At 55.2% G+C, this 21,690-nt stretch overlaps 6 protein-coding genes across 6 annotated transcripts; 4 read left to right on the top strand and 2 right to left on the bottom strand.

The window, feature by feature from the left end:
* Nucleotides 1–339: 339 nt before the first annotated feature.
* Nucleotides 340–1,399, top strand: DICSQDRAFT_143767 (NAD(P)-binding protein; the record flags this gene model as incomplete). The annotated part of the gene is made up of 4 exons (XM_007361640.1): nucleotides 340–522; nucleotides 556–604; nucleotides 664–1,196; nucleotides 1,325–1,399. The coding sequence occupies 4 exons, from the start codon at nucleotides 340–342 to the stop codon at nucleotides 1,397–1,399; spliced, it is 840 nt and encodes a 279-aa protein (XP_007361702.1).
* A 69-nt stretch (nucleotides 1,400–1,468) lies between these two features.
* DICSQDRAFT_78890 (iron hydrogenase) lies at nucleotides 1,469–8,392 on the top strand. Its single transcript, XM_007361639.1, has 9 exons — nucleotides 1,469–1,502; nucleotides 1,560–1,661; nucleotides 1,718–1,848; nucleotides 1,902–2,384; nucleotides 2,501–5,657; nucleotides 5,722–6,279; nucleotides 6,337–6,456; nucleotides 6,519–8,247; nucleotides 8,320–8,392. Exons 1-5 carry the CDS (start codon nucleotides 1,482–1,484, stop codon nucleotides 3,609–3,611), a joined length of 1,848 nt encoding a protein of 615 aa, XP_007361701.1. The 5' UTR covers nucleotides 1,469–1,481; the 3' UTR covers nucleotides 3,612–5,657; nucleotides 5,722–6,279; nucleotides 6,337–6,456; nucleotides 6,519–8,247; nucleotides 8,320–8,392.
* A 505-nt stretch (nucleotides 8,393–8,897) lies between these two features.
* DICSQDRAFT_132582 (uncharacterized protein) lies at nucleotides 8,898–10,301 on the bottom strand. Its single transcript, XM_007361638.1, has 3 exons — nucleotides 10,256–10,301; nucleotides 9,472–10,207; nucleotides 8,898–9,416 (listed from the first exon to the last, which is right to left on the bottom strand). The coding sequence occupies exons 1-3, from the start codon at nucleotides 10,268–10,270 to the stop codon at nucleotides 8,947–8,949; spliced, it is 1,221 nt and encodes a 406-aa protein (XP_007361700.1). The 5' UTR covers nucleotides 10,271–10,301; the 3' UTR covers nucleotides 8,898–8,946.
* Nucleotides 10,302–10,963: 662 nt separating this feature from the next.
* On the top strand, nucleotides 10,964–12,542 carry DICSQDRAFT_51852 (AAAP amino acid permease; the record flags this gene model as incomplete). Its single annotated transcript, XM_007361637.1, has 5 exons — nucleotides 10,964–11,147; nucleotides 11,199–11,435; nucleotides 11,491–11,990; nucleotides 12,053–12,230; nucleotides 12,292–12,542. 5 exons carry the CDS (start codon nucleotides 10,964–10,966, stop codon nucleotides 12,540–12,542), a joined length of 1,350 nt encoding a protein of 449 aa, XP_007361699.1.
* Nucleotides 12,543–12,930: 388 nt separating this feature from the next.
* Nucleotides 12,931–14,800, bottom strand: DICSQDRAFT_50463 (phosphomevalonate kinase; the record flags this gene model as incomplete). Its single annotated transcript, XM_007361636.1, has 5 exons — nucleotides 12,931–13,286; nucleotides 13,318–13,735; nucleotides 13,789–14,163; nucleotides 14,220–14,388; nucleotides 14,529–14,800. 5 exons carry the CDS (start codon nucleotides 14,798–14,800, stop codon nucleotides 12,931–12,933), a joined length of 1,590 nt encoding a protein of 529 aa, XP_007361698.1.
* Nucleotides 14,801–17,913: 3,113 nt separating this feature from the next.
* DICSQDRAFT_177735 (uncharacterized protein) lies at nucleotides 17,914–20,632 on the top strand (the record flags this gene model as incomplete). The annotated part of the gene is made up of 11 exons (XM_007361635.1): nucleotides 17,914–18,328; nucleotides 18,389–18,508; nucleotides 18,571–18,596; nucleotides 18,650–18,722; nucleotides 18,783–18,790; nucleotides 18,872–18,996; nucleotides 19,058–19,683; nucleotides 19,742–19,790; nucleotides 19,854–19,918; nucleotides 19,979–20,320; nucleotides 20,383–20,632. The coding sequence occupies 11 exons, from the start codon at nucleotides 17,914–17,916 to the stop codon at nucleotides 20,499–20,501; spliced, it is 1,968 nt and encodes a 655-aa protein (XP_007361697.1). The 3' UTR covers nucleotides 20,502–20,632.
* Nucleotides 20,633–21,690: the final 1,058 nt, after the last annotated feature.

Raw genomic sequence — 21,690 nt, 5'->3', positions numbered from 1 at the left:
GTGCAAAAGACAATAAAGGGATCTTTGAATGACTGGCAGTCGACCAGACTCGACGTGTTACAGTCCAAGTCAATATCAGTAACCTTATCTAAGGGGGTCAGTGTCACTTTCGGACCGGTCAATCGAGGTGGTCGCCTACCAGTTTGACTGGTCAAGGTGAGATTATACACAATTGGCAAAGTGACCCACAGCAACTCCGACTTCAATGCAAGGTTGACGATGTGGGTCGGACTGCAATTGGAGCCGTATACTACCCACGGTGGGTGATCCCTTGCAGCGAAGGAGATAAAAGCATCGGGGGGGATACGTCCTAGCGGCAGACTCATCGACATCCGCACCATGTCTTCGGCTTCCAAAGTTGTGCTTGTCACCGGGGCCAACCAGGGGCTCGGATACTGGGCCCTTCATATCTCCGCTCTGCGACAGCCATCCTACACATACATCCTCTGTAGTCGCGACATCAATCGCGGCAAGGAAGCTGTCCAGAGGATAAAGGACGCCGGCGTTACCGCTAACGTCGACGTGCTCCAGCTCGACGTTTCCAACGACGATTAGATCGCGGCTGCAGTGAAGTACGTCGAAGAGACCTACGGTCGACTTGATGGTGAGTATCCATCCGTCCAGGTCTCTGAGCGCCCATTACCCTCCGAACCCCCATTATAGTCCTAGTCAACAACGCTGGCGTCCTCACGCGCACTCCTGAGGACGACCTCCCATCATCCGCCATTCGCGCAACTTACAGCGACATCTTCAACATCAACCTCACTTCCGTCGCCGTCATTTCCACCGCATTCCAGCCGCTCCTTCACAAATCCGCTGACCCGAAGGTTATCAATGTCAGCTCGGGGCTCGGGAGCATCCAAAACGCGCTGACAAAGAAGATGAATCGAAACGTGCCCTACGGCGCGAGTAAGATCGGCCTGAACGGCCTCACCGTACACATGCAAGTCGCCGAAAACAATCGCTTGGAGGCTGAAACGAGTGCCGCGAGTCCGATTTTACCGGGAAAGCCGAAGATCCGGTACTATGTATGTGCACCAGGCTTGCTGAAGACGGCTTTCACTAGTTATTTGCCGCATGCGCAGGATCCAGAAGTGGGGGCAGAGGTCATCTATCGTCTGCTGGCGGATGATGAAAAGACGTACGAGGGTGGATCATACTGGGAGTTTGAGCAAGGGGATGAGGACGGTGCCTTGGTAGGACACTGGTGCATACAGTTGAATGCACATACCAATATTTGGATGCTCTGTATCTCTTCGAGACTCGTATGCGATGAGTCGTGTCACTGAACAAGTGTCAGACAAAAAGACTAATAACGGTGTAGTTTGGCGGAGCATGCGAGCAAATGAGCGGTAACGTCCCGGTTGGTGGCTGTGCCGGGTACATAATCGAGATCTGAGTCAGCGGTAGCTACTTTTCGTCGGCTCCTTCCTCTTGCCCTCTCTCCCTTACCCTTTTCTCCTTCACCACTCGCGTTGTCGATGGCGTTTTCAGGAGCCTTGGTATGTTATATAAGATGAGCTATCTCGGTCAGAGGAATGCTGATTAACTGATGTCAGACGCTCACCGACCTCAATGACTTCATAACGCCATCACAAGCCTGCATCAAACCCGTAGAGCAGACGAACAAACCAGAACCTCAGGATGCGGGCGCGGCTGCTGTATGTGTCTACTTTGCATCCTGTTCATCTCAAACGACTAAATGTGTTGATGGAAGACCCAAATCCAAGTCGATTCGAGCGGGTCCTACTACGAAGTCTCGACGAACGCACCTACCGCGGGACAGACAGCCGGGAAGCAGAAGCTGACCACAGCAGAGATCAGTCTGAATGATTGTCTCGCGTGCAGGTGCGTTCTATGCGTATATCTATGCTATTGTAAAAGGCTGACCAGGTCTATAGCGGCTGCATTACCTCTGCGGAGTCTGTCCTCATTACCATGCAATCCCATGCCGAGGTTCTGAATGTTCTGGAGAACAACCCACCCCATTCATCTCCTGATCACAAGGTCCCTGTTATTTCAATCGCGCCCCAATGCCTGGCATCCCTCGCTGCTTCCATTTCCTCCAGCTCTTCACAGAATGTTAGCCTTCTCCAAGTCCTTAGGCGCGTAAGTGCGTTCTGCAAGGAGGTGCTCGGCTTCGCCCACGTCTTTGACACTACGTTCGCCCGTCACATAACCCTCTTGGAGCACGCGAAGGAGTTCACCGAGCGGAAGAACGGAGAAGGGAAGCTTCCAATGCTTGCAAGCGCATGTCCAGGCTGGGTATGCTACGCCGAGAAGACGCACGCCGAGATGCTGCCATTCATCAGCCGGACGAAGAGCCCACAGCAGGTCATGGGGACACTCGTGAAGGAATGGTCCGGAGCAAAGTGGGGAAAAACGTGTGTTCATCTCCCATCCCCCCATGCATCTCATGTCGGAGTTGTGTGCTGATCGTCCCGCTCGCATCTTCTTGGGCGTTATGGATGATCCTCGCATGGATACACTACACCTATAGGCCTGATCAGATCTACCACGTCACGGTGATGCCATGCTACGATAAGAAGCTCGAAGCTTCGCGGCAGGACTTCTACAACGAAGCGTACGCGACACGCGATGTTGACTGCGTGATCACTACGGGCGAGCTACAGCTCCTGATGCAAGAGAAAGGCTGGGATCTATCCATTCCTGTATCAGACGAGAACGTGCCCCGTCTCACGTCGTTTTCTCGCGGTGCTATGTTCGGGACCGTGGATGATCAACGTTCGGATCCAGGGATGTTATCCGCGGATCTCGCGTTCCCGGAGCTGCTCATGCACCCTGGCACGAGCTCTGGATCGTACCTTCATTCAATCATTTCCACCCTCACCTCGTCGTCTTCAAACCCCGATGTATTCGAGGTGACAACGAAGACGGTACGCACGGCGGACTACGAGGAGTACACGGTCACGAATCGGGAGACTGGCCAAGTCGTCTTCCGCGGGGCGAAGTGCTACGGTTTCCGCAACCTGCAGAACGTTGTTCGCAAGGTTGGGCGTGACAGTGGTGTCCAAGTCGGCAGAGGAGCAGCCGGCAGGCTGGCCGGTCTGCGTGCACGTGGACGGGCCGTACGGAAGGATGCGGCCGGTAGCGCAGCGCAGGAGGACAGGGGCTATGACTACGTCGAGGTCATGGCGTGTCCGAGCGGATGTGTGAATGGAGGAGGGCAGCTGCGCGCCGTGCAACCTGCGAAGGACGCCGACGAAGAGGGCTTTTCGCGAAATTGGTCAGAGGCAGGTGTCAAGTTCGACGCCGATGAAACGCTACCTGCAGCACCTGTCGGCCCTAAGTGGGGAGATCGGGAATGGACGAAGAAGGTCGAGGCGGCGTACTGGAGGACGCTTCCGACACCTCCTCCCACCCCACCTGTCGACGGCTCTCCAGCGAGCATCAGTTCAGCATTCGAAGCGGCCGATCAGCTCGCGGGTCGAATCCTTGCAGAACTCACGAAGCCGGTCGAACCAACGGGGGGGCCGGTCGGGTGGTCCACGAAACTGGATGGGGACGCAGAGGCCAGACGACAGCGGCTGTTCCGCACCCAGTATAGGGCAGTGGAGAGCGAGGTTGTTGGGCTGGCTGTCAAGTGGTAATAGACGTCTGCTATGTTTGTTCATTTCGTGCTGCATTTACTAGTATAATTTCTATGGAGGTCGTACCTTGACGATATGTCTACGTATACATCTTCTCACGGCTTCCATGTACAACTGGTGAACGATGCGGTGTAAAATCTGTGTCAGGGCAGATAACAAGGCGATGATACGATACACCGAATACAATGGAAGATACACAAGCGTCCCAGAGACGAACGTTGAGGACATAAATGGCATAAATCATATGGTCATGGTCATAAGGGCATATATGAGGCATAGGGTGGACAAGGATACAACAACGGAGACATCGAGATGATTGTACAGTAAGGGACGAAATCAGAGCTACAAGATGCTAGAATGATGTTGAGAGAAGAACTCAAGTCTGCGGCAAGATATAATAATTCAACAAGCAAAGAGACCCAAGAGGGAGACAGAAACTCATACTGATGACCTACGCAATGTGGAAGCGGCGTGAAAGGCTCACTCAGGAAGTCCGGGGCGGGCAGTCGGCCGCCAGTGAACGGTAGAAGGGCCACTGCGGGGTCCGAGCCTGTTCTTCGCCGATGCATCCTTCTTAGAGCCAAATGGATTCCAGCGCTTGAGATTGCCTAAGATTCCCGGCTTCCTACCGCGACCTGCTTCAGCTTCAGCTTCCTTGGGCCGGGATTGGCGTTTCGCTTCGCAGAGTTCGTGCCTCACTATCACTTTCTCGACGTAACTCTCTCGTAAGCGCCTGTCCAGCAAGAGTCGGGGCTTGTGAGCTCTCGCATCGCTCTGAACGCGCCTGCGAGATGACACGACACTATCGTAAGATGGCGGATCCTTAAATGGGTCGTCCTCGTCGCTGTCATCGTCCTGTTCTTTCGGCACGGAAGATTGCCTTGTAGAGGAGAGCGGCTTCCCATGCGACAAGCCAGAGCCCGAAGATGTCGCAAAGGTCGTATCGGACGCGTTGGGGAAGATCGTGAGCCGCACCGACTTGTGGTCCAAATCGGACGTATCAGATTGTGACAGGCTTTCTTCGCTCGAAGCCTCGGCCGTGATTGCTGCCCTGATGCTGGTTCCTGCATGATCCACTGGCGTCGGCTCTACCGGAGGCTCCCTCCAGACGGGCTCGATCCGTCCCCTCAGAAATTTCCGCGGGGCAACAGGAGGTGTAGTAGTGACCTCTACGTGGTCAGGAGCAACCTCTCCTGGAATGGTTGGGGGAGGCCTCAACAAGCTGGCGAATAAGCTGTAGGAGTCGAAATCGAAGACTTGTTCGGACACGATACTGAAAGTGTTGTCGCCCACGATAGACCCGAAGTCACAATGAAGCAGGGGTGTCTCAGGTTCGTTGCGAGGCGGATTGCATGGAGCTCGGGGAGTAACAGGCGACTCGGGAGGGTCACGGCCCACAGATGAAGGTTCCTTCGCGGTAGCGTAACTAATGCCGGACGACCGCTGGGAGCGAGTGAAGGACGCGTTGCTCGACTGGGCGAATACTCGGATTTCGGCCGGCCTCGGTTTGGCCAGCCAGTCACTCTCCTCAGAGGAAGAGTTGAAGTCCGTTGCCTGAGCCACGGCGGCAGGTCTGGTGCTGGACGGGAAGCTCGGGGCCATGTCACGTTCCGAAGCAGTCGCTGCTCTAGACCCGAGCACTGTCTCCTCGGAAGCCTGAAGGTCGGAGAAGGCTGTGTCACGAGCCGTCCGGGGAGTTTCTCCTGTCATGGAGCTCTCAAATTCGGAATCCTCCTCTTCGGCATCCTGCGACGTCCATTGGGAGCCCTCCCAGATGGGGGAAGCGTCAGAGACGATGGCGATTGTAGACCATCTGCGATCCTGTTCTTCACTGTCACTTCCCGCGTGAGAGTCAGTGTCCTCGAATGGAGTCTCCTCCCCGAACTGCGTCGTCGCCTTCTCTGACTCGACCTTTGACTCTATGACATCCTGGCCACTACGAGAAGCTTTCCGTGTGGAACGTGAGTGCCTAGCGGTGCTGGTGGCGAATTGAACAGTTGGAGGTTGTGAAAATTGGAAGCGATGGGAGGAGCGGTGATTGGTCGGCTGCAGGGACTACGGTCAGTCCATTACGGATAGCTGCTTGGAGGTTGACCATTGAAGTACGTACCGACAATCTATCTCCGGGGTCCGACGAAAGTGACCCTGACTGACTAGATTGTATGGAGGCGTGATCCAAGCTGAGCGACGCAAACGATTTGGAGTCAGACGTTCCAGATTCTTCTCGATAGGGACGCGTGACTGAGGACTTCGACGAGGCTCCTGTGGATACGCCAGATCGCTTAGACGAGCGGGCGGTCCTATCAGCGTGACCCTCAGTGCGCGTGGAGAAGCCAGAATCGCGAGCAGTGTTCTCAGGAGACGTGTGGGGGTAGGTGGAACCCGACAATGTCGGGTTGGGACGGGAACGAGTAGGCCTGTGGCGCGTACGAACATCGCGAGCTGGAGAGGAAGCTTGCTGAGCTGGTAAGTCGCTGCCGCCGCTTCCAATTCGTGAGGGCTCCTTCCTAGGTTGAGCCGATTTCTGGTGAGTCACCGCTGTCGACTGCCCGTCGCGGAGATGCCTGCCACTATGTGTCGATTCGACCGTAGAAGGACGTGATCGACTTCGGCTACGTGAAGAATCTATCGTTTGCGCCAAGCTTTCTGTAGACCGTTCATTGGACGTCTGAACGAGTTGCATCAATATCCCACCGTTGATACCGTATGATACGTCAGAACCCACTCGATCCGTGGGTCGCTTGGAATGCAACCTCCCTTCGTAGCTTGTTACTCTCTCTGCATCTTTCGGGGAGTGATCCGACGGGATGATGGGTCGCTCGATCCGACTTGAAATCTTTCCCTCCTATGTTGACGAAACGTCAGGCATCCAGTTAAACACAGATGGAACAGAGATATGGCACTGACCCTGACTAGCTTCTCGTAGATCTCCTTCCTTGAAGGGTACGTAGTATCCCGCACGCGCCTCCCTAGCTCCTCCGCACGGGCAATGCACGAGTCCATACTCTCCAAACCCTTCTTCCTCAGCTCCTCCAAGCTAAGAAGCTCGACGGGCACACCGGACTCTAGAGGCGATGTGGTGCCACTGGTTCGCGGCCGACTGCCCGTTGCGAGTATGCGTGACGCATGAGAAGAGGACGCAGAGATGCTCGGTGCTCGCTCCTGCTTATTCATGTCGGAGCTCGACATAAGGGACTTGGAGGACTGCTTTGGGAGTACTGTTCGCGCTCGTTCAGAGACGGTGGTTGACGAGGGGGGCACAGTCGACGCGACGTTAGGGGAGAGGCTAGCGGTGGACGCGTTCAAGGATGGTGGGGGCGCCAAGGGGTTACCCCACGACACGGGCGTCACTGTGCACTTGACGGCCTCCTCACGGCGGGGCCGAGTGCTTTGTCCTCTGAGTTGCGCTGAGGAGCGGGAACGAGGAACGGATTTGTCGCGTTGTCGGGCAAGCCTCTCATCGTCTGTTCTCTTGGTACGAGAGTGAGTGGAGGCTATCGTAGCGCGAGACGGTTCCCGGGCCGCGTCGACCTGCTGCAGGAGTTTGGGGATGTCGAACTTCTCTTGTAACGACATAACCTCGCGACGACGCGCCCGCTCTTCTTCCGCGGTGCCCGGCTGCAAGGAAGGTATGACTTTGAGCGCCTCGGGGTCGAGCCCAAGACTATGACGGATGGGTGAGATGACAGGGTGTGGCGGTGGTCTGTCCACGGATTCGGGATGATAGGAGCCTATGGGCAGGAGGGTGTGGTTGAGGCTATGTTCGCGCAAGCTGAACAAGTATGCAGCGAGGAACGAGGTAGAGTTGAATGGCAGCGAGGTGGCAAGAAAGTGTGTCTGGCAGATGTCAGAGGTCGTGGAGAAGGTGTCTGAAAGAAGGGTGTCTCGATTAAAAGAGATGGACTCCCGCTTTGCTTCGGCGCTTATGTCACCGCTACCACTGTCCATATCCTCCGCTTTGACCTCCGTGCCATCATGATCCGAATCCGGAAACGCTTCAGCATTCGTGGTTGCTGAAGATGGGCCAGAGCCATTGGCTTCCGCTACATCCGAGCCCCATTGTGTTTTCGGGGTACCAGGGTTGCTACGAGAACCCAAAAGAAATCGACAGACGGACGTCCGGCACATGTTCGTCTCCTGAGATCAGTGCTGCATGCCTGGGCCCGCTCAGGCAAGCTGCAAGGAGTGTTATAGAGGAGGAAGGCGAGATCCTTCGAGCGGAATGGGCCTGGCAAGAGAGGGTGCGAAACCTTGTTAGGGAGAGACCATCGCTATATCTCAGTGCCGGGTAGTCACTGCGCCGCGATCCGGCGCACTTCCTGCGCAGGCGTCAGACGTAGGAGGTTGTCAACGCGGCAGTGCGTCGCCAACAGTCCCACACCACAGAAGGCACACCGCAATAGGCTGGGTTCGGTGGGAAGCACAACTCGCACATCGAGTAATGATAGATCTGGGAACTCACACTCGTTGGTCACCGGTCTCCACAGCGTCGGTATATTGGCAGACTTCGCATCGCATTACGCTCCGTAGGGAATAGTCCCACCTCATATTTGAGCTTTGGGACGACCGCCGGTGGCGCAGCAGGCTCAAAAGCCGCATGCTGTAGACTGACCAACATTATGTGGCACGAGGGGCTCTGAAACACACAAAGCGGGGATGCGTTTGATAAGTCCAAGTCTTGATTATTGCTCAGCAAAAGTTATCGAACCTTATATCTGATGACTGGCATGTTGAAGCAATGGTATGCCTTCCATTGTGAAGGCGACAATGCTGGTTATTTTGCAAGGGCCGGGTGTCACTCGACAAAGAGCTGTTGGGAGGCTCGCATGAGATACTTACAATGGGAGAGGATGACGGCCATTGCATCGAGGCGCTGGAAAGTTCTCATGCCCTTGACAAGCGCTACTGATTTGATCGAGCGAGTCAGTCCATACTTTGATCGAGCGAGTCAGTCCATACCGATCGTGCCGATAGCACGTCACCATATGCATAACTGCCATCTTACTAGGAGTGATACCGCGGGTAGGCAATTGAAGCTTGAGGCTTTGCCTGACACGGTGTGAGGTGTGAACACCCTGATCCGCGAGCTGCGTGAGTACAGCAAAACCTGTCATTTGGGTGACGTCCTCATGAGAAGTGGCTCCCAAACATCTCACGTCCGCATGAGGCGAAGCTTTCATATAAGTTTATGATGGTCCAAATGAATCAAACACAGTCGCTGGCGTCCATCCTGTTCTTGAATCACTACGATCTGGTACATTGACAGATCTCCACCTAAGTAAGGGGCAGGCATTCAAGTGCTGTTTCAAATTACGGAGGATCTGTCGGAAACGGGCTAATATGGATGCGGCCGTAATTCGGCCCAGATGGGGCTCTTCGCGACCGCGTGTAATGTCAGTATACGACGTGAATGCAGCGCAGGACAATTGAGCCTGATGTGGTCCTCCAGCAAAGATCGACTCCCGCGGCCTTCCAACACCACCTTCCGCAGACCTCTAAGACGTTCCGAACTGAGCGCCTGCCCTATCGCAGCCCAGTCTAGGGCTCGCATGTCGTCGAAATAGGCAGTAGTGAGGACCCGAACCGCGCATTCGGACATGAGCGACCGGAGGTCTTCGACGTTGTCGACAACCAACGAGATCGTGAGCGACCGGAGAGAGTCAGACGACAATTGGCCAAGGATCTTTGGTATCCACGACAACGATTTGTTCTCCGCCACGCACATCTCAGAGAACCTGAAACGAAGGGTGCAAGAGTGGATAATGGAATACCTCTCGAGAGTCAGATCTGTATCCTGTAAAGCATCTGGAGCTCCGCGTGAGAGGCAATGGACGTCGAAGTCGTATGTGAACGAGCGCACCTTGCATGGTGCCATTAGGTGCGAACACCACCTCCAGTTCCTGAGCCAAGGGTGCGAGCACGCAAGATTGGTGGACAAAGGCCGACGCACTGGCACGAGCTTGTATCGTGAGCTTGGCACGGTATAGGAGTGGAGTTATTCCTTGCGAATCAAACCATCCGGTGATGATGCGGGGACAAGTCGAATTCCAAAAGGAGACGGTGCGGACATGAGGCGCGGGAGGGTCAAGTGCGTCCTCGATATCCTCGTCACTACGGATCCACGGCGCTGGGTCGCACAGTTCAAGCTCTTGTAATTCGGTAAACAACGAGAGTCCTGCAAGCAATTCCCGGCGCGTTGAAACCCATACTTCGAAGAGCCGCAGATGTGTCAACTGGGAGCGGAACTGCGCAAGATAAGGTAAGGCCGGAGCTGGAATGCGGATGTCGGTGAGATTGGGCAAGAGTCGAAGCAGATCCTCCGTCACGTCTGCGGCGTCTTCGTGATAGCCCATGCGGAACATGCTGAAAGGCTGATACGTCAAGGCAGACATCGACATCGCGAGGTCCGGGGCCTCCACAAGAAACGCTTGCAGAATTCCTGCATGATAACGGTCGACGTAAAGACCATTGAATCGATGGTACCGAGAGGTTGGGAGGAGGGCACGTCCAGCAAGAGCACACACCCCTAGGGCCTTGTAATCATCGTGTAGATGATCGAGGATGTGGTCAAGGATCTCGGCGGGAAACATGGCAGCCTGCTTGTCCAATTAGTTCACTGATTGGGATGGTCACCGTGTACATACATGTGCAATAGCCATCCCGAGCTTGAACCACAGACAAAGGCTTGATTATGGTGGTTGAACCGGGAGTCGCGGACTCGATTTGCCGCGCACGGCGGGGGCCAGTACATGCTCAGCATGCCCGGAGCTCGCACGGCGCGTTCTCGGCTTGCTCACGCTCTTTCAGCCGTGCCACGCTGCCCCTGCTACTCTAAGTCGTCTCAGGACGTCCTATGATCTCGACTCATGCTTGGTAGAACTAGCAAAACGCGCGGCCGGGACGAAGAAGGTGGCTTGAGCCAGCCGTTACTCCACGACTCTGAGGAGGATGTCCCAAGTTCTAGCAACGGCCCTTCTTCCGCGCGGTCAAATGGCCAGATTCTCTTTTCCGTGGAGGATGGAAGCGATGATGGCGACGAGGAGCTACTCAGTGACGGGGATATGGACGGGGATACGTATGTGGGCGGAGGCAAGCCCGGTCACACCGTCCGGTTCCAGGAGGACGTGCAGGTGATTTTACCTCCTCTACGATCAACATCTCAAAGCCGCGAGACCGGTGAGTAAGTCTTCTGGTACAGTGGTCAATCTACGACCCCATGTGTAACCATTGGTGCTGCTGCAGAATTCGACCTGGATGATGACGAACTCGATGGCGTTGCGCTCTCGCAGCTCCACTCCAGCAGGCAGGACGGACGATCTCCCCGCACGAGTGGTCGGAGAGGCGAACAGTCAATGCCACTGTTGGTCGGATTGTTGGATGCCTCGGCTATCAGGCGTAGTATCGACAGCCCGGAGGACGCATACTCGGAACCAAGGATTGACCTGGAGGAGTTGGCCGCGAAGAGGCTTGCAGGCGGAGGCCTGCTAGATTCTGTAGCGAATATGGCCAATTCAATACTAGGAGCAGGCATCATTGGTATGCTTCGAATGCTTCGGGGTTAACAGTTACTCTAACGCGGAGTGTCAGGTCTCCCATACGCTGTTCGCCAAGCCGGTTTCTTCGTTGGGCTCGTCCTGCTGGTCGTCCTGTGCGGTGTCACCGACTGGACCATTCGTTTGATTGTGCTCAATGCGAAGCTGAGCGGTCAGAACTCGTACATCGGAATCATGAATCACTGTTTTGGTTCAAGCGGCCGAGCTGCAGTGTCATTCTTTCAGTTCGCATTTGCGTTCGGAGGCATGTGTGCTTTTGGTATCATCATCGGTACGTGACTCTTGTTTTGCAAAGCTGCCAATGGGCATATGTTCACTTCAAACAGGTGATACAATACCCCATGTCATTCGCTCAGTATTTCCCAACCTATACCGTGTCCCCGTCCTGAACCTCCTCGCCAACCGGCAATTCGTTATCGCTCTCTGTACAATATGCGTCTCCTACCCGCTCTCCCTCTACCGTGATATCCACAAGCTGTCGCGCGCATCCGGATTGGCACTGATAGGCATGCTCATCATCGTCACCTCCGTTCTCATAGAGGGCCCCCACGTACCCGAGGAGTTGAAGGGCAACCCCAATGCACGTTGGACATTTCTGGGTGACGGGGTATTTCAGGCTATTGGCGTCATCAGCTTCGCTTTTGTCTGCCACCATAACTCGCTATTGATATATGGGAGCTTGCGCACACCAACATTGGATCGGTTCAACAAGGTCACGCATATCTCGACGGCGATCTCCCTAGTCGCTTGTTGCACGCTAGCGATATCTGCATACATCGTCTTCACGGACAAGACGCAAGGCAACATACTGAACAACTTCGGGTTTGTGAGTTTCTTCGCTGAGGTCTCTCATTCTTGTACAGATTAGCTGACTTCGATTCTATCTAGAATGATACCTTAATCAATGTTGCGAGATTCTGCTTTGGACTCAACATGTTCACGACGCTCCCCCTGGAGCTGTTTGTCTGTCGAGAGGTGATCGAGCAATACTTTTTCGACCGCGAGCCGTTCCACATGCAACGTCACGTCTTCTTTACCACCTCTATCCTTTGTTCCTCCATGATCAGTACGTGTTCGTGGCGCATCTCCTGTACTACATCATCTGACATCGGCTGTCCCCACACCAGTTGCCCTCGTTACCTGCGATCTCGGCGTCATGCTCGAAATAACAGGCGGAGTGTCCGCAACCGCGCTCGCGTTCATCTTCCCAGCAACGTGCTACATCAAGCTCTCGGCGCCCCACGAACCTTGGTACTCGCGCTCAAAGCTGCCCGCGGTCGCATGCGCGTCTTTCGGCGTCGTCGTCCTCTGCATATCACTCTTCCTCGCACTTGGCAAGGCCTGGACTCCCGCGGGGCGCGCAACCATCTGTATCTGACGGTGACGCGTAAAGCCGAACTGTGGCACCTATTGGCAGAGGGCGGCGACAGTGCGTCCAACGGTGGCTTGCCATCCCCGAGAGTCCCGTTCCCTCTACCCCACTCTTGCTTCCCTCCGGTCGGATCTTAGTCCTGTTGTCGGACATCTCAGCACTTGTGCGCTCACACACGCATTCATAGACACGCGCATTATGTTTACCACCTGCCCCTTCCCTGACTAACTTATCACAACTGTCTTCGCGCCGCTGCTAGAGATGGTTCTCACACGTACGGACTGGATCATTAGTTGCATCACGGACTTTCCATCATACATGTACAGCAGGATATCATATAATAAGCGAGAGCTCCGACACGTTCGGGAGCTGCATATGCGGCAACCCTGGTGTGTCAGTGCGCGTGCACGACCTCCTCTAGCCCCTTGACCTCTTCCAACTTCTCTACCCGCACGCCCTTCGCGATGCTCTCCGACGCGAGGAGTGGCGAGACGTCTAAGTCCTTGTACGTGCTCCACACCCGCTCGACACGCGCAGAGGGAAGCTCTTCGCGCGGGCAATTTGGCGGGTCGCACACGAGCAGCCAGAGCGCGTCGTAGCCCCCCGCTCCCGGAACCCCTCCGCCCACGACGCCTGCGACAGAGACGCAGGTGTCGAGGAGAGCGGTCTGTTCTGGTGGCTCGATTGGCACGGAGGAGAGCTCTCCCATCTTGCGCATGTTAGCGCGGATGTCCTGCAGCACTCTTAGCGCTCATGCGGAACAGAGAGCAGAAAGACAAACTCGCCTCGGTTATTTGGTGTGCTTCTACGAAGGTCTCGATGACCTCCTTGAACGCGGCGTGGTCGCCGTTTTGCGTGATGTTCGGGTTCGCGAGCCACTGCACGCTCTGGATCGTCGAGATGTACTTCACCGCCTTCCGGTACGCGGTGGGATTCTTCGTCTCAGTATCCGAGAGCCCGGACAGCACCTTGGCCAGCTTGGTGTTGAGCGCGTCGATGGTGTCCCACAGCTTCTTTGCCTCCTCGGGATTCTCTTTCCGCCACTTCAGCACCTTGCCGACGAGCGAGGGCGTGTCAGAGCCCGCGTCAACGTCGGCGAGCATGAGCCGCGTCTGCGGGGGGAGCTTGAACGGCTGGACGCGGTAGTTCCATGCCTCGTTCGAAGGCGATATGACAGGATGCAGTGGCTCATGAGAGGGCTACGAAGATCATGCATCCTCAGCGTTAACCCCAAGGTCCTCGTCAATCGGACACTCACGGTCGAATCGGACATCAGGGGCGCGATGACGGTAGGGTCGAAGCGCGTGTACAGCTGGCTTCCGAACACGGCCGCGGAGACGTCGAAGCCGCTGCCGACCTTGCCCTGCGCGAGACAGTGGATATACTGTGCGAGGTTGTGCGCGAGTTTTCGCCCCTCGCTGGCGGATTCTGTGCCACCCTCTGTCGCAAAAGAGTCCGCGGGGATGATGTTGAGGTGCAATAGGAGCCCGGAGACGAGAGAGGTGATCAACGCCGCGGAGGATCCCATGCCCGTCTTGTGCACCTCCGCGAGACGCACGCCGGTCTTGTTGAACGGAGGGAGTTTCTCTAGCGACTCCAGGGTTGGCGGAAGATTCTGGGCGGAGAGCTATAAGGTAATTTAGCACCAACGTGCCATGGAAGTGGATGTGAACACCGGCCGACCTGCGCGCGCTGGGAGTAGAAGTCATTGTCGCCTGCAATAGTGATGTCCAAACCATGCGAGAGCGAGTTCTGCAACGTCCCAGCGCTTTTGAGCTCGGTCGCGAGCGTCAACGTGCGCTGTAGCGCCAGATGTACGAACTTGTTCTTGGTCGCGGAGGCGCTCGCTGAGCTGGTGTGATCCCGATTAGGAGTCGGAATCGAGTAGCGAGCGAAACGGACCACATCGGCGCAGCGCGCGATCGGACGACATGACATTGATCAGTATTCCATTCTCCCAGCAGGAGCGAAGTGCACTCGGAAAATACTCACTTGTCTGCGACCTGCTCGACGCGCACAACGTCCGGGCCATCGAACTCGACGAAGTAGAGCCAGGTCGCGTCCAGGAATTGCGGCGATCTGACGCGGATCTGGATCGGGCCAGGCGCGGGGAGCTCGGAGATCGTGTCGATGACGGTGTAGAAGCGCGAGCTGGTAGACACCACGATGCCCGAGTACGCGGGGTCGAGGACGAGGTAGCCACCGGCCATGAGGACCTTGCCCGGCGACGAGACGATGGTTGAGGAGGTTGAGGAGGACGTCATGGTCGTGGTAGGAGGCTTGCGGCGGGAAGGCGAGTCTTGTGAGACTGAGGCACGGAGCGGGCGATGACAATCGGCTATCTGACCACTTTTATGTACCTAGCAGCTCGGCGCTCTTGTCCGGGTCCGACGCGCCTTCCGCTCGACCAGATTTCTGCGTCTGCGGGTAGGTATATGACGAGAAACCGGCCCAGGAAAGCGCCACCGGTGTCTAATCTTGAGGAACAAGATGGCGGTTCGCGACAGCGGCGCCGCTCACCAATGGCCGCTCTTGCACAGCATTATTGCCTATACCACCACGCACGAATAATATGCTTCACCTCCCTGCGCCACGACCCCATTCTCCGATTTCTCGTACTGATTCGCCAATTGGCTCCTCAAATGGTGCGTAAGCCTTCGAACTTACCGGAATCGGCGTCTTCGCAAGTAGGGCACCGGTCTGGCCCACATCCGCCTGTTGTCTACAGTAGAACGACGGCGTCTTGTATGGAACGAGAAGTGGATAAGGATGCGCGGCATCGTAGCAGGCGTCCGCATACACATTCATTCCCCTACCTTCTTTCGTGCTTCCAGGCTGGGGTTGACCGCGAGCGAGGCAATGTGGGATACGATGTCTCCGTATTTGCCGCGATCGGCGCCACACCCACACCAACCTCCGCAGATCGCCCTGGCTTCATTAGTACTGTGCTTGGTGCACTTAACCTAGAACATGACGACGCCGCGACGTCACTCGTTCGTGCACTGCTATCCAATATCTGCTAGACGCAAACTATATGCTAGTTGACGGAGCGCCACAAGATCCAGCTGGTCTCTACGGCCGCGATGCCAGTGCTCGAATGCAGACGGCGACAAGAACATCAACTCGTTAATCTTACACAGAGCCCATGAGGCTCGCGAGGCGGGATGCCTGAACGAGATTTCGGCTGGGCTGCGCCAGATATCTACTGTCTGTATCGAGCCTTCTACTGTAGTACTCGTTATTGTGTAGAGCAAGTGCCTGGCAGGCAAAGGAACGGTTGCCAGTTGAGAGCACTATCACCCATGTTCACAGCAGTCCAAACATTGCGGTGAATACGATATCTGTGCTCTGCCTGCCAAATAACGCGCCTTGAACTATGCATCTATTCTTGCACTTAGTCGGAACGCTGACAGGCACGAGACGCGAATGTACGTCACTGAGTCAATCTACCTGTGCACTGGCATATATTTCCTAAAAACGTAATTTGAGTGCGCCCGCGGTGGCATCCGTATTGCTTGACGGATGTACCTATCAATGCTTCTCATGCCCAGCCAATCAATTCAACGCGAAACAAGGTTAACAATATCGTAATCTCGGACCTGCCGGCACTCACGAAACAACGAGGACGATGATGGTGATGGCCGGACCCATTTCATGACGACTTCTCGATGGCACGGCGGACTCTATCCGGACCTGGATATTGCGCTCGTATGTGTGGTTGGATAGCCGGTGACGAGACGACGACGAACTTCCTGTCCTTTCTATGTCCGACTTCGATTCGGAAGTTTGATAGGGTGAGAGACTGAGTGTAATTAAGATGGCCCCAGGAACATAGTGGACGTTCCGGATGGCGCTCTGAAACATGATATGGAAGAAGAATTTTTCAGTTCGGAACCGACAACGGCCGGTGCTGAGCTCTCGGCGAGCGGTACCACTAGATTCAGCCACGACCTTTCGAGGAGGCTGGCTAACATTCAGTGTTTGCTTAGCCGCTCCCGGCAAGCCGCGGTGCCGTCGTGCTTGCTACCGGTCGTGCGAAGTCCTGTGTAGAGAGACGTATCTAGAGAAGGATCATACACAAAAGTCCCTGTAGGACAAGTAGGCTTCGTGTAGGAAAGCCCGGGCCTGGAACAGCTTGTTTGAACATTCCCGGAGTCGTCGGCCCGGCGTCCCACCCAAGCGGTACGGAGGGGTAGACGCCGGTCACAGCTTCGTTCCTCTTGCAACGCCTTACGTCCAGCTTGGCGACTTGGACCGCCGACCAGCCTACTCTCATCACTCCCACAAAGCAATTGCGTGCAAAGGCCTCCTGTGCTGCTTGTGTTTAGCCTGACGGACGAGCAATGCGTCTGCTGCTCGAATGGCTGGGCTCCTGACATGCTCTCGTCAGCTTGACCGGCGTTGCACGGCGATCGCACACCGCATATAGCCCTCCCTGCACTTATTTTACGTCCGCTGGGGAAAGCTTACGGAGAAAGACCTCTCTGAGAGCTCTCAGCGCTGCGCCCAAGCATTGCCGTAGTGATGGGGCCGGTCTTAATGAGCGGCTGGACCCTCAAATAGTCAAGATCTTGTTTCCGGCAATAGATCTTCAGCTAGTGTGATCTATCGCAAAGGCATCCTCTAGAGTCCGCTATACTGCTGTCGACATGAAGGCGCTTTAGAAGGATACTCAGGCCGGTATGATATAATCAATACACCTTGGTCGCCTGGACAGTGGAGAACGGGACTGCATGCGAAGCTACCACTGGAGATGGCTCGTAAGCCGTTGTGCAATGCGGGGCTACCCCACGGTGTCGTGGTGAGTACCAATATCAGTTCCATGATTTTTCCGTCATTAAGCCAAGCATTTCGCATCAGGCTAGTAATTCACCGCTTGCGAAAACAAACGTTGACCGTTCGGGGATGAGTACACGATGCGCCCACGGTTTTCCCGCCTTCAGTTGCACCGCTTGATGCAGGGCGGTGAAGATGATTTTCCTCGGTCATAGCGATATCCAGCTGTGCTCCACGGCGAGGTCATCACGAGCGGGGTTGCTCGTCCGACTACGGTCAGAAGAACATACCATTCGGGGCAGAGGATTGTACCAGCGCAATACAGCGCGACACCCGCGCTTTGATGTACCGCGTACTAGGAGATGCGCAACCCCTTGCCATTATCCCTTGTGCTGATCCAACTGTGGAGGGTGCCGTCTTCCGTAACGGCCGGGACTGAGATCGCTAGCAACGCGGTGACGTTGGTGCTGCTGTATCGCCCCCGCGACCGAAGTTCCCTTTATATACCATTCCACCATATACACCCCACTTCATCCTTGTTAAACCCTTCCCTTCGTCACCCCTTTTGGTTCTTTTTGCTTTCCTTTCTTAGGCAGCCACCATGGATAATTCTCAAACGAACGGCACGATGCCCATGATGCCGTCCATGATGCGGCCACCCATCCCACCGGACACGCTCATCTGGATGCAACGCAATCATCTCTACCCACAACAAGTCTGGTGGATTCTCGCTTCCTTCATCGGCCTCGTTGCGATTGCTCAGTTCCTTTCGTGGGTCGGCTCCAAAGCTTCCTCGCCGTGCCCGGCGCGTATGGCAGACGCCGAAGCTCCTGGAGGCTCGGTGAGGCAGCGAAAGCTGCAGTTGAGCCGATTGCCTTTGGCGATCGTCAACTGGTGGCGTGTCTTTGCCTTCCGGAACACGGTCGAATTCGGAGAGCTGTTGAGTATCACATATGCCGAGGCATTCATCACTGTCGGATATATCGTTGCGTTGTTCACCTGGGAGTTCATTAACAGTGAGTATCAGGTTTCGTTTTGCTTCGTGTATGCGTGTTCTGATGTTTGTCCTCCCTCAGCGACCAACCTGGCGGGGCAGCCACTTGACTGGCGGTACTATTCGAGCAGAGCTGGAGCACTGGCCGTGAGCCAATTTCCGCTTGTCACTGTTCTCGGGACCAAAAACAACGTGCTCGCATGTGAGTATATGCGCTCCATACCGATATACAACGCTTATTAAATGACAGTATCGACTTTCTAGACATTACGGGTGTAAGCTACGACAAGGTACTCGGATCAATGTCCAATGAATGACTGTTAGCTGACGAGTGCCCTCATAGCTCAATTACCTTCATCGGATGACCGCCCGTGTCAACTTGATACTACTTTGGATTCACGCTGGCGCCAAGGCAAGTCCGGGACAGTTCCGCTTGGCCTTGCATCACCACTAACCCACCGTCATTTTGGAACTAGTTCCCATTGTGAGTAGTGCTGAATTACTACTACCTTACACAAACAGGTGTGGCTAACGACGAAATAGCCTTGTGCCTATGAATTACCAGAGCATGTTCATCCGCATCGGTCTGACAGCCATTGTTGCGTACACCATCGTATTATTGCTCGCCTTCCGTCCCATACGTGCCCGCTTCTACGAGCTCTTCTTCTTCGCTCACTTCTCCCTTATTTTGTGAGTGATTACCAATTGTGACCTCTACGCATGGCATACACTGACTACATGGCTTACGAAGGGTTATGCTCATCGGCGCATACTACCACGCCAACCAAGCAGCCCGGCTTGGGGTTTACATCTACCCCTGCTTCCTGATCTGGGGGTTGGATCGTTTCCTTCGCGTTTTGCGCCTCGTCTACTTCAATAATCACCTCTTCTCCATGACGCGCGGCACGGGACCCTCCGGCATGGACGACGGCCTATCTGCTACCGCTGTGCTCCTCTCTCCCCAGTTCGTCCGGTTGCGCGTTACGCGGCCCTCGCATCTCAAGTGGACACCCGGTCAGGCGGCGTACCTCATCATGCCTGGGGTGTCGACGATTCCGATCGAGGCGCACCCGTTCACGATCGCGAGCGTCGACACGCGGTACAGGCTCCTCAAGAGCAAGAGCAAGGCTCGGAAGATGGAGCGAATGGACCTCAGTGAGGACGACTCGACTTTGAATAGTGGAGAGGAGAAGGAGTATAATGAGGACGTGCTGCCGTACTGGGAGGAGCTCGACTTCTTAATCAATGTGCGTGACGGCGTCACGAAGAGGCTAGCGGAGAGGGCCAGGAAGGGCGGGAAAGTCAAGGTGTGGGTCGATGGGCCGTATGGGTTCTCACCGAACTTGAGGAACGACGACGTTGTTGTGCTCGTGGCCGGTACGCATCCTATTTGTAACATGTATGGAGCGTTCCAGAGCTCACACGGTCGTCTCAGGCGGTTCCGGTGTCTCACTGGCGATTTCAATGTTCCTCGGCGTCGTGAGGTATGTGCCACCTAGTCGGTGGTTATATGTATATGTACACTTCGCTGACCGCGGGGTGTACAGCGACGTGCAGAACATGAAGGCCAGGACACAGAAGGTCGTCTTCATCTGGTCTATCCGTGATTCCAGTGAGTCAGCAGCCTGTTACGTCTTACAACACACAATCTTAATTCACCTTTCATCCGTAGAACAACTTGAATGGATAACCAGGTCTCTCCTGAACGCCCTGGAGCTCGCCCCGTCCGGGCTCGAAATCGTCGTCCGTATTTTCATCACCGGTCACCAGAAGTCCGACCAAATGCCCCTGATGATGAACCGTGACGACATGCCTCCCATGAGCACCGGGGACATGCAGCGCGCAGACGATGGTGATTCAATGTACTCGCCGCAGGACACGCCTACTGCTATGAATATGCCGCGTGAGCTCAAGGACTTCTCATCTGTGCACCTCACTCCTGGACGCCCAGAGCTAGGAAGCTTGTTGAGGCACGAAGTCCAGAACGCAAGCGGGGGAAGGTTATCCGTTACGGGTGCGTTGCAATCTTACCGCCCATCAGACTTTAATATTTTAATGTTGACTTACTACCGGTAGTTTGCGGCGGGCCTGCCATCGCTAAGACCTGCAGGGAGGCACTCAAATTCCCCCCCAGCTCCGTCTTGTACGGCGGACCCAGCGTCGTACTCCATATCGAGGCGTTCGGTTATGCTTGAGCTTTCGGTGCACATGGACACCGTGGACTTCACATTTTGTGAGCTAAGTAGTTACAATCCTTCGGTAACGTCAAGTACGTAGGACGCCAGAGCCCTCTCACGGACTCATTTGACACGTTCTTATAGTATCTCGGAGCCAAGTAATATATATATTGTATGAGGCATTACAGACACATCTCCTCGTCCTTTGCGATCTTCGTCAGCTGCGTCGGTTCCTGCGCTAGTATACTCGCAATGAAGCTTACAATGCTTGATATTCAGCACAAGGGTGTCGCCTGAGCTGATTGGGCAACGCGAGAAGGAGACGGTCAGCTCGGCAGGTCCCAACGGGTTTGACCCGCTGGAGTGACCTGCAGACGGGAGGGCTGGGGCAGGCACAATTTTCCGTTGTCGTGGCCAGCAACGAATATGGTCTCGCAAACAATCATGCGACGGGGTCTCGGATAGTCGTTCGTTAGGCGTGAAGACTATCGCCCAATGCGGGAACGAGCCTTGATATGGAGAGCTGTAGTAACGGGGTTGTAGGCCGTGCTCCGTGTCACGGCGGCAGATGCCGAGGATAACAACCAAGTAAGAGCCGTTGGTGTGCTTGAAAGTCAACGCCATAGGAGGGGTTCCCTTCCATGATGGTTCGGTCAGCGTCATGGTGAAGAGTATCCAATCTGGTAGGCCCTTCATGATATCTGGCAGGGGAATGCGAAACGGCGGAGAAATGGTGCAGCTGGACGGAATATGAGGAATTAGACTCGTCGTACTAGGCGGAGGCCGATGAGTAATGTAGATCTCTCTCCATTGCGGAAAAGAAACGAGTGGGCTATCGTGATAGATGTGCACGCTGCTCCTTGTGTCTCCGAGTAGGACGGTCCGATGGGAAACGAGGTGGAAATCGAGCGCTCCAATATGAAAGAGTGGTCGGCGGGAATCCATAGCGGAAGTACACGGGGATAGGAACAACCCGAGGATGTCTTCTCTGCCTCGAACGTTGATGACGCATGAAATGAGGCCGATGCTCAAACTTGGAGAAATATCCATGACCTTCAAATGGGCGTGTATGCCGTAGGGAGTGATGGAGAAAGTGGGAATCCCAGCAAGCTCCAAGGAAGTCATGACATTTGTGGTGTACGTCTAGAAGCGAGCAGTTGACATTGGATGGCGCACAATATGACCCTGGGAACGCACCTCTGGTACT

Source organism: Dichomitus squalens (assembly GCF_000275845.1).
Source record: "Dichomitus squalens LYAD-421 SS1 unplaced genomic scaffold DICSQscaffold_3, whole genome shotgun sequence".
Classification (NCBI taxonomy): Eukaryota; Fungi; Basidiomycota; class Agaricomycetes; order Polyporales; family Polyporaceae; genus Dichomitus; species Dichomitus squalens.
The sequence above is the reverse complement of the archived record's forward strand: the minus strand, read 5'-3'. Positions and strand labels throughout refer to the sequence as shown.